General features: G+C 39.8%; 1 protein-coding gene across 1 annotated transcript in view; it reads left to right on the top strand.

Annotated features, from left to right (window-relative positions):
• Positions 1-12,102, top strand: part of LOC122554712 (fatty-acid amide hydrolase 1-like) — a 69,469-nt gene that overhangs the window by 46,480 nt on the left and 10,887 nt on the right. The window contains exons 9-12 of the mRNA XM_087990317.1: positions 157-281; positions 2,876-3,001; positions 5,300-5,397; positions 10,121-10,220. Of these exons, the coding sequence (XP_087846443.1) occupies positions 157-281; positions 2,876-3,001; positions 5,300-5,397; positions 10,121-10,220 (449 nt within the window). The remainder of the gene's footprint in view (positions 1-156; positions 282-2,875; positions 3,002-5,299; positions 5,398-10,120; positions 10,221-12,102) is intronic.

Raw genomic sequence — 12,102 nt, 5'->3', positions numbered from 1 at the left:
CTCTTTGTTCAGCAACACTCCCTAGGACCTTACCATTAAGTAACAAAAGAGTGGGGTGAATTTTCATTCTTTATAAATCTGAAGTTGTATAATTCAGTTTTTCTTGCATTATCGTAATGAATATGAATTTTGAGTGATATATTGATTGTTTTCCAGTCGAGTCAATGGTTGGTCCATTAGCCAAAGATGTAGATAGCTTGGCATTGTGCATGAAAGCTCTCTTATGTGAAGATATGTTCCATTTGGATCCCTCTGTGCCACCCATTCCCTTCAATGAACAGGTAACACAACAACAACTGTTTACCTTTATATTGCAGCTTTCAGGTATTAAATGCTCCAAAGAGTTTCAAAATGAAATAGATTCTGAGAAGTAATCAATTCAAGAAAAATTATAATACATTCAATTATGATGACTAAAACGACAGCTGAGGTTGAAGGTTCTTTTTGAAGTTGGGGATAGCTTGCTGAACGCTGGGCTTAAAAAGGGTATTTTTTAAAGATTGAAACAAGATGGCTGTGTCGAAGGAATGAAGTACAGAGATGGAAGTCACGGGACCAAACTGGAACGTAGGATTAAAGAAACTCACAGAAGTGAAGAGACTGGTAACAAAGTTAGACATTTCGGGCAGAATTTACCTCCCCCAGCTGGGTTTGAGATACTGGCAGGGTGTATGGGCTGAAGAAAAGGAAGGAAGGTGGGGAAAGGGATTGAGGTCCTTTGCCTACCTCATCCCCTCCAATTAAGTCAGGGCTGTGGAAGATGAAGGATGGTTCTCCTGCCCAGAGGCTAATAAAAGGCTTAATCCCAGATGTTGCTTCTTTTCCACCATATTTACACCAATATGGGGGGAGGTTACCCATAAAAGATGGCAGTTTCCCTGTGGGCTTGATGAGACCACTTTATTTGGGAACCCTTGTGATCCATGGAGAGCCCCCTTACCCTTAAAGGAGTTAAAAACCTGTCCTGAGTTAGTTCATTCTCTGACTGACATTGAATTCTGAAAGTGGCTGCAGTAAGTAGCTAACTTTCTAGCCTATGACTGGGACTGTTCAAGTCACCATTAGATTCAATCCCTTTGAATCTGATGCCTTTAGAAATTGGAAGCCAGCAGTGGATGACAAAGACAAGGTCAGCTAGAATGGAACTTATAACTTCAGTTAACCTGAAGTTCACGTAGCAGTGAGTTCTGCAGTATTCCAAAGCACATCGTCAAGACGTCAACCTGAAGAAAACAGAAGCATGACAGGGTTGACAATTAGGTAAGGATAGAAACAGACAATATTGTGGAAGTAGGTCAGATACTTACAATGTCCTCATGACCCACCCCATCTGTCCATCTTCCTTCCCACTTATCCGGTCCACCCTCTCCTCTGACCTATCACCTTCATCCCCACCTATTGCACTCTCAGCTACCTTACCCCCAACTCCATCCCCATCCCCTCCAATTTATCTCTCCATCCCCGAGGCTCCCAGTCTCATTCCTGATGAAGGGCTTTTGCCCAAAACGTTGATTTTCCTGCTCCTCAGATGCTGCGTGGCGTGCTGTGCTTTTCCAGCACCACACTCTTGACTCTAATCTCCAGCATCTGCAGTATTCACTTTTGCCTAATGATTGAAACTCTGTTTAGAGTTAAAGCAGACATTAAAGAGGTGTATCGTAAAGTTCAGCCACAGAGGGCAATGAAGAAAGACGGAAGTTGTGGAACATTTTAATGTTTGTTCTCGGTATCTGTGGGAAAGCTTATGCCTTGTTTGGTGCATCGTAGTATCGTTGAGTTGGTTATTTTTCCAGGTGTCCACAGTGGCAGTGTGGACAGGATTGTCCTTTTATACAGGGGATGCTCAATATTTTATCCATTAAAATAAGTGGAAATGAAAACCCAAGTGTTTCTTTGTAATTTTCAAAATTTATAAGTGAGAGGAATAAAGATCGGTGTGGGCAGATTCAGAGATTCCTTTGAGCTCTCTTGCATTCATCATTCAACTACAACTTCTCACTTTCTCTACTGAACCTGAAATTTTAACCCTCATGAAGAACGTAGGACCACAGGGGCTATTAAGCCTGCTCTATTGTACAATATGTCATCGTCATTGCAGATTGGAGGTGGGCATTGCTGTGTGGATGAAAGAATCCAAGGAAACCTTGAAAGTGCTTACTAATCCTCAAAGAGAATAGAAAAATTCCTGGAGGTAGAGGGAGTGTAAGGAGGGATGGTCAAGAAAGATTGAATGGACTAAGCAATGATTTGTGGCTGGTGTGGGCTAGAAAGCATAAAGCAAAATGTGAATCCTAAGAGGCTGCATAGGGACACTGAACTCATCCCCTCTCAACTTCAACTGTAAGTATAGGGTACGGCTATCTTGTATGGAAAGATTCCTTTCATTATTGACGTGAAGCTAGCTGAAGAAGGATTCAGTACTCATGCAGAAATTTGCAAAGTCCTTTGCAACATGACTGGTGGCGCTTTCAATACGATGAGGTGCAATGTCAGAGTTCCATGCTCCATGCATTGTTCCATGGGTAATCTTGTCACAGTGCTCCACATCCCTCTGTATGTTACTTGCCAGTTGTGAAAATGTTGACTGTTTCAGTATTAAGGAGGAGAAAGTGGGGACTGCAGATGTTGGAGATCAGAGTCCAGGGTGTGGTGCTGGAAAAGCACAGTCGGTCAGGCAGCATCCGAGGAGCAGGAGAATCGACGTTTCTGGCATAAGCCCTTCATCAGGAATCCTGCTCCTGCTCCTGCTCCTCGGGTGCTATCTGACTGACTGTGCTTTTTCAGCACCACACTCTTGACAAGTTTCGATATTGAGGACATGTTTTGCAAAAAAAAAAGTTACATTACATTTTTTGAATTTAAAACTTTTTTTCAGATGTACACCAACACGAAACGATTGAGGATAGGTTATTTTGAAAATGATGAGTATTGGATCCCGACCCCGAGCATGAAGCGAGCCGTCCTGGAAACCAAAGAACTACTGGAAAAAGCTGGACACACGGTGTGCTTACTAATCCTCAAAGAGAATGGAGAAATTCCTGGAGGTAGAGGGAGGGTGAGGAGGGATGGTCAAGAAAGATTGAATGGACTAAGCAATGATTTGTTTTTAATTAATCTTACTTCCCTGCCCCCTTATCCAAACACCCAACACAGACACTGGAAACACAATTTGGGAAGGCATGAAAATAAATAATTTTCAGGATTGGGCCATTTAGTGAGTTCCTAGTTTTGAATGGCATGTGAGGCAACATACAGAGATTTGAAAATGACAGACTGGAAAGGAACTGTGGGGCTCCACTGGCTGCAGGTCTCCAGGTAGACCCACCATCACTGATAACAGTCCCTCAGATTTCACGGTATTCTGTTTTAAATGGTAAGCATATATCAGGTCATCAGATTCTTTCTGAAAATCCACGTAGGCAATATCCATTTGGGTACACCCAATATTCAAATTATTCCATTGAAAGATTCTATTAAACTAGTTTTCTTGAGAGAACTGATCCCCCACTCTCTCACACCAGGTTTCTGCACATAATCAAAAAGGAATTGGACTGGTTCCTGACTGGTTCAGTTATTTGGTTCATTTGATCTTCATGATTCGTTTTGATTTCCTCAACTGGGTCAGAGAAGAGTTCTCCTAAGTACATTTTTCCTTACTAAGCTAATATTTTCTCTGTGGACATTACATGGGTGCAGGGAATGGTGAAGGCGTAGAAGATTGGAAAGAAGTGTATTTGTTTAATCATTTATTGTGCATTCCAAGATGCCCTTGAGAAAGTGGTGGTAAGCTGCCTTTTTGAACGGCTGCAGTGCATTTGTGTTGGTAGACCCTCAAAGCTGTTAGGGAGGGTGTTCCAGAATTTTGACCCAGTGACACTTATGGAACACCATTATATTTCCAAGTCAGAATGATGGCTTGGAGTAGAGGTTGCAGGCAATGATATTCCCATGTTTCTGCTGTCCTTGTCCTTCTAAATGGAGGTGGTGCTGGGCTTGGAAGGTGTTGCCTGAGGAGCCTTGGTGAATTTCTGTATTGCATCTTGGAGATAATAAATACTGCTGCTGCTACTACTGAGTGTCAGTGGTGGAGGAAGTGAATATTTGTGAATGGGATGCCAGTCAAGTGAGTTGTTTTGTCCTGGAAAGAGTCAATATTCTTAAGAGTTGTTGGAGCTGCCCTCATTCAAGCTAGTGGGGAGTATTCCATCACACTCCTGACTTGTGCTTTGCAGAGGATGGACAGGTATCGAGAAGTCAGGAAGTGAGTTATTCACTACAAGATTCCTAGCTTCTGACCTGCTCTTTTCGTTTGATTTATTATTGTCCCATGTACCAAGCTACATTGAAAAGTATTGTATTACATGCTAACTAGACAAATCATACCTCACATAAATACATCAGGGTAATAGAACAGAATGCAAAATATAGTGTTACAGAGAAGTTGCAGAGAACCATCAACTCCAATATATGAGAGGTCCATTCATAAGTCTGATATCAGCTGGGAAGAAGCTGTTCTTTTATCTGTTGGTACAAATTTTCAAACTTTTGGATCTTCTGCCTGATGGAAGAAGGTGGAAGAGAATATAATTGGGGAAGGAGGAGCCTTTGATTACGTTGGCTGCTTTTCTGAGTCAGAGGGAAGTGTAGTTAGAGTCAAAAGAAGGAGAGCTAGTTTTCATGATAGACTGAGCTGCATTCACAACGCTTAGGAATTTCTTGTGGTCTTGGCAGACTAGTTGCAATTATAAACTGTGATGCATCTGCATCGCATGCTTTCTATGATGCATCTATAAAAATTGGTAAGAATCCTTGTGGATCTATGCCAATAGTTATAGCAAACACTAGCAACTGTGTCAATAACTTTTAGTGATCACTATAGAAAGGTTTGAAAAATGCCTGCAATAGTTTTAAGGGAGAGGTGCAATCTAATTCATCTTACCAAGAATTCCTGCACAGAAACAGTCCATTGTCTCAACTGACCTGTGCCAAAATATATGCTACAACTGAGCCTCCTTTCACCTCTCTTCATTTAACACCTATCAGTATATTCTTCTACTCCTCTTTCCCTTATGTATTTATCTAGTTTTCCCTTAAGTGTATCCATTCTACTGCCCTTCAAGTTTCTCTTGCTGAGCATGGATTTCCCTACGCACTTTCATATCTATATTACAAATGTCAGGATGAGGTAAAATTAGATTAATTATTGGATAAGAAGACTGTTTATGTCTGCTCCCTTGTCAGACAGGACCCTTCGTTCAATAAACCAAATGATTAACTCTTTGTTTCTCTCTATTTCTAGTTGGTATCATTCACACCACCAAACGTGTACAATGCTATGAATGAACTAGTTTTTCCGGGACTTCTTGCAGACAAGTGTGTTACGCTTATGGAAAGCCTGTACGTAAGCTCAAAGGATTTTAATTTGCCACCTGACATGAAACCATTATCTGCTTTTATTGTATTTTGTAAGTAAAACTTCCTAAAATGGAGTCCGAAAAGATTTATAACGAATATGGTCTTTTCAGTCCTCAAAGTATACAGATAAAACACTTTGACTGTGATTTGTATTTCATTTTATATATGGACTTTAATTTTTAACTCCATCATTCACTCAGAATTAATTCCTCCCATCCAATCCAAATGACAGTATCATAAATATTCGTTGTTTAAATTTCAATCAGGAAAAATGTCCAACACTCACAAAAAAAAACTGAGCACTTCACTTATAGCTGGCAAGATTTCACAGAAAATCAAATCAGCCTGCCAGCTGCATGTGCTAAAACTAAACAATGGAAACGTATATATTTTGGCTTCTTTGATAAGATGATGGGATGAGTTGGACAGGCATTTTGTATTTTGCTGGGCCTTTAACCTTGCCCTCAGTCCTGTACATGCTATTGCCTCTCTGGGTGGAAAAATTACCCAATATTCCATGGATGCAAAATTGGAATTATTTTTTGTGCACCACTATTACTTATTCATCAAAATGGTATTTGAAAGACACACACACATACACAGGGGCACATGTAGGTGCACTTACACATACACACATTGCTGTGGACTGTTGTTACATTCCTGACACAACTCTGAACTGGTTTCTGTCAGCACCCATGACCCTTTGTAATACTGACTGGGCTTATCTTCCTTTAGGATCTCCTAAACAAATCGATTGGGCCCTTCTTCTTTGCTGACTTTCTCCTGATTAACTTTCTGAAGCCCTATTCCTCTCCTTTCCTGTAAAGGCCTCTAATCCATAAAGATCTGAACCACTTTAGATCTGTGACCATGTGATTTTCTTGCAGTTTTAAACATTCCCTGCTGTAATGTTTTTCTATGCTTTATCAGTGCTGAATGGGCTTTTCCTCTCTGTGATGCCAACCTAAGTGAGTCTCTGAGTCTCTCACCTCCTTCTCTCTGTTACTATTTGGTTTCACTGCAGATTTTCTTCCCCATATCTGTGATCAGATTGCTGGACTGTTGTCCAGCGACTGAATTTCACTGCAAGTGCTCTTTGCTGCTTGCCTCCATTTCTATGGGTCTGGTCACTGCAGCTACTCTTTCGTAAAATCAAGTTTACATCCAGGGAGAGAATATTAACAAGTTTTCCTGCACACAGCTATATTTAAGGTACTGTAAGAGCAGACATCTTTGGAACCTTAGAGATTTGGGGTCCAATTCATTGTTATTTGGTGTCTCTATGACATAGATCCTTACATAGTTATAAAAGGTGGTGCTGGAAAAGCACTGCAGGTCAAGCAGAATCCAGGGACAATTGACATTTTGGACATAAGCCCTTCATCTGGCTTATGCCCGAAAAATGGACTCTCCTGCTCTCCGAATGGGTGCCTGACCTGCTGTGCTTTTCCAGCGCCACCCTTTTTGACACTGACTCTCCGGCATTTGCTGTCCTCACTTTCTCCATGCCTATTTGTATAGTCTAAAAGCCTAAAGACATTAGAGGATACTAAGGAGAAAGATGGATTCTTCTTGACGGTTAAAGCAGACCCATAGCAGGTATTTGGCTCCACGGACTTTGCAGAAAATGCAGGTGGACTGCAGTGATTCAAGAAGGTAGCTCACCACCACCTTCTCAAGAGCACCTAGGAATGGGCAATAAATGCTGGCCCAGCCAGTGATGTCCACATCCCACAAATGAACTGATAAAAAGATACACAAGATGAATTCAGATAAATAGGCAAGGAAAGGAATTTTAAATGAGATACAGGGGTGGGTGTATCTGTTCTTTGGATGCTACACAATGGTTGAGGCACAAAAGTCTCGGACTGTCTTTTATTCAAATTTGGGACACGAGGGATACTAAAATCAAATGTAGAGGGCAGATGTGATTAAAATGGAAGAGAAATCACAGAAACCTTTTAGTCAGGTTCTGTGCAGAGACAGTCAGTGTTGTTACACAGTTAATGCACCAAATATAGAATATAGAAGCAGGAGTAAGCCAATTGGCCTTTTGAGCTTGATGCACCATTCAATACGATCAAGGCTGGTCATGTAACGCAGTACACTGTTCCAACTTTTTTTGATCCCTTTAGCCCTAAGAAATATATCTATCTCCTTCTTGGAAACATTAAATGTTTTTGCCTCAGCCACTTTGAGGCTTACCTTTCTCTGGGTGAAGAAATGTCTTCTTATCTCTATCATAAATGCCTAACTCTTGTTCTTAGATTGTGACCCCTGATTCTGGACTCCATGTCACTCAGAACATCCTTCCTATCTAATCCTGTTAGAGTTTTATACATTTCTCGGAGATCCCCGCGCATTCTTTTAAACAGATATCTTAATAACAGGAAAAGTTTCTATTTACTGAATAATCAGAGCTCAAATAACCCTGTGAACAAAAGATGAGGAAAACATTCTACCACATTCAAAACACCAAAAGACCATAAGAAATGGAAAAGGAGTATACAGTTAAGCTCTTAAGCCTGCTCCACCATTCAAAATGATCATGGCTGATTTTTGATTAATAAAGGTATCAAGAGTTATGGAGAGAAGGGGGTTGAGAAACATATCAGCCATGATTGAATGGCAGAGCTGACTCAATGGGCTGAATGGCCTAATTCTGCTCCTATATATCTTATGACCTGACACTCCTCAAGTCCTCTTAGTAACTACCTTTTTGTCCAAGATTTTGGTCACCTGCCCTATTAAAGATCTCCTGTGATATTTTATTTAATGCTCCTGCGAAGTTTCCTTATCAGAAGGTGTTATAAGTAGTTGGCTTTGTTAAGGGCATGTATGGCATGCTCCTGAACTTTTCTCATCCAGAAGAGGAGAAAGATGGCTACTGTCCATATCATATTTCTCATCTTCATCAATTACATTTATGAATGACAGTGTAAAGAATGGACTTGAAGTGTTCCAAATATTTCTGTGATTGTTGTATAAAGGATATACAATGTGATACTAGATAAATGTGATACTAGATAAATGTTAAAGTCAGTACCCTGATGTTTCAGAATATCCTTCAGTTTTTGTGTAGGAATCATGCTTTTACTTATATTGATACAGAATTCAAAAAAATTGCATTATCTAAAGTTCACAGTGTATGCCTTTCAATGAAACAAAACTTGAGATAATTAGCATATGAAGTAATATTCTTAATATCAAAAAGAACTGTAATGTTTTGAGAATACATTGTCTTTAAAGCAAAACTACAATAAACTATGAAATTCCATAAAATGTGACGTATGGAAAAATAAATCAGCTTTCTTAGAAATGGATATTGTGACTCCAGGCCACCAGGGAATAAATCTTAAATAAACACAAAGAACTGTGGATGCTGGAAATCTGAAACAAAATCAGAGATTGCTGGAAAAATACAGCAGGTCTGACAGCATCTGTTAAAAGGCAAACAGCTAAAGTTTTGAGTTGAAATACGTTTCATTAGAATAAATCATGTCCAATTGGGTGGCACGGTGGCTCAGTGGTTGGTACTGCTGCCTCACAGCACCAAGGACCCCGGTTCGATTCCAGCTTTGGGTGACTGTCTGTGTGGAATTTGCACATTCTCCCAGTGTCTGCGTGGGTTTCCTTTGGGTTCTCTGGTTCCTCCCACAGTCCAAAGATGAGCCGGTCAGGTGAATTGGCCATTCTAAATTGCCCATGTTGTCAGAGGGAAATGAGTCTGGGTGGGTTACTCTTTGGAGGGTCGGTGTGGACTTGTTAGGCCGAAGTCCCTGTTTCCACGCTGTAGGGAATCTAATCTATATTCACTTCTTCCTTCAGAAATATCTAAATTAGTCAAAGCAAAAATAATTTATTTTATATGCTTTGGATTTTCCTTCATTACAGCTAATTGAATACTGCATGTGTAAGTGTAAATTATAGTACGCTCATTCCTAAACCCACTATAAATGCAGTATTTGTTTGTCACACATATTAGAGAATGCCTTTTGATGCCGCATTCTGTCAAATGCAGCCTTGACGTCGAGAGAGTCACTCTCAACTGCTCTCGGGAGTTCAGTGAAGACTCACCTGGTTGTTAAAATTTCACTTGTACTTGAACAGAGAGAGACTAAGACCTGAGGGCACAGCTTTGGAGTAAAGGGAAGATCTTTTGGAATGGAGAGAAGGAGAAATTTCTTCAGCCAGAGAGTGGTGAATCGATGGCATTTACTGCCACAGAATGCTGTGAAGGCCAGGTCATTGAATATAGTTAAGACAGAGATAGATAGGTTTGTGATTGTCAAGTGGATCAAGGGTTATGGGGAGAAAAAAATGGAGTTGAGCAACTGATCAGCTATGATTGAATGACAGAGCAGACTCAATGGGCTGAGTGTTCTAATCTCTGCTCCTATGTCTAATGGTTTACAGGGATAACAGAAAAATAGGTCACCAATTTAATGATTGACTCCTAAAACATAATAAATATGCAGACATATCATCTAATTAAAGCAGAACAGTTATGCAGTCATCATAAAGCAGTAATCCCTCATTCATAGATCCATCTTTAGGATTGTTGTAATTTGTCAGTTTCTTTCTAAAGTTGAGGTTTCATGTTTTAATAAATACAAATTTTCTTAGCAGTGATAGATTTTATTTTTACAAAGAATATATAAAATGAACGCAATTAATTCTACTTAAACTTGCTTGGATTTTCTAGTAAAGGAGATGTCATAGATCCCAGTATGAAGTTTCAGATATCCATATGTTCTGTGCCTGAAGCAATGAAAAAGTTCTTGTATTACATTCTGAAGCCTTTTGTAAGTACAAACGTTTGCTCACAAATGGATTTGGCTGAGGGGAAAACAAATAAGGCATTAGAAATGTATGTCTTGACAATCACTGCATTGGAATGTTTGGTTGGTCTCAAACAATACCATTGTTGAAATTAGAAGATATAAAAAGAGCACTGTTACTGAAAGTATCTACAGGTAATGGTTTTTTTAAGGAAATAAAAGTAAGGAGATAAATACACTTCAGTGTGAAGCAAATTATAAGCTTAATCCTCTTGACATACATTAGAGATGCATGCAAACTAATGAATAAATCTGTTAGCATAAACTACATAAATATACATACATATGTAAACAAGTGAGTCTCACATTGCCTTCTATCCCTTAGGGACTTTGGTGACAGTGGCACACAGAAATCTCCCAGGTTCCACAGCAACAGTCTCATGAACCCCAAACTGATAGTATAAAGTCCAGTGAGTGGGACAAAATCCCTGATATTAATACTATTCTTAATCTAAGATTATGTGCTGAATTTCCATTTTGTAATAACTGTGGTACTTTTCCAACCCTCAGAAAAGGTTAAGAAGCAAGCCACATGTGATGGCACAGAACGATAGTTGTTAGTGTCAATTGTCACAGAAAATTCAATGTCACGTGGTTAAAGGCTGTTTTTGCATTAGGCCTGTTGTTCATGTACTTTTCCACTTTATTTTAATTGCTCATTGTCATGTCCAATTAACCCTTAACAATTAACCATTAATGGTCTGGTTTGAAAATTATCATTTTTAGGCCCAACACCACACACTACCCTTTGATATTTTTAAAGCAGATGATCAACACTTGATGAAAGCCCATGCATATTGTTCAACAGCTATAAGTTAGTGCAGAGATAGAAAAGACAAAATCAATTACAAAAGCTGGTCTCGCTCTCTCTCTCCGACAACTTATGAATATTGTCTTCCTTTACTTGTAGTGAGACTGAGCTGTCTAAATAGTTTTACATCCAATGATTTACATTCCAAAACCAGCAGATATAGTACACTATCATGACATTACTTTGGTTGTTTGGTTTCCTAAATAATTACCTTTTATTCAATTGTTGGCCAGATTAGCTCGGCTTTCTCCAGTCAAGACCTGCCCATGGCTGCCCATTCTCAAAGATCCATCTCTCAGGATCGGTGGCTGTTGTGCTGAGATAACTTTCAATTATCTAAAAGGTCGTGATTGTGCCCTGTAACTTTGCACAAGTAATTCACTGGATGAATGGAATGACTACATGAATTCACTCAACACCAGAGACCACATGCAGCATGAAAGGGTTCATTGTAGACAGTTTGCTTAGTCAGCTGAAGCTAGTAAAGAGCACACTTATATTGGATTCACATTCCAAGTTTTGCATGTTTGGTGTTCTAGATGGTGACTAACTCGAGCTGTCTCTGACAGTACAATCTTCTACTATTATGCAGTGATCAGCACAGCAGTCCATGTACAATTTGTCTCCTTTAATTCTCACACCTCCCAAGACACTATTCAGAGGCGGATCAACAGAATCCACCCTTTAGACAGCACCCTTGCTTTACTTGGGAAACCTACTTCCTCCAGAGAGTCCTTCTTGGCACAGAGTCACCCCTGGGATTCTGCTCCAAACCCTTTCCCAAAACTGCAAGAGTCTTAATTCAAATGATTGGTTCATTAGCACACTGAACCCATCAATAAATGACTAGTCTGGAACACAGACTGTTTCCCTCGCCACTGTATTCTTCTTCTTGAACATTTTGCTCAGACCCCGCTCGCAATGCAAACTGTATTGTTAGACTGAAAGTACCTAGTGGGTACTAACTTTGACTGATTAAGAATGACAGTGAGCATATCAATATCTTTCCTGTAATGCTGATGACATTCATGATTG

Source organism: Chiloscyllium plagiosum, unplaced genomic scaffold (assembly GCF_037043375.1).
Source record: "Chiloscyllium plagiosum isolate Xiang-an unplaced genomic scaffold, Cpla_swu_hap1 HiC_scaffold_9, whole genome shotgun sequence".
NCBI lineage: Eukaryota > Metazoa > Chordata > Chondrichthyes > Orectolobiformes > Hemiscylliidae > Chiloscyllium > Chiloscyllium plagiosum.
This window is presented reverse-complemented; position numbering and strand designations above follow the sequence as displayed.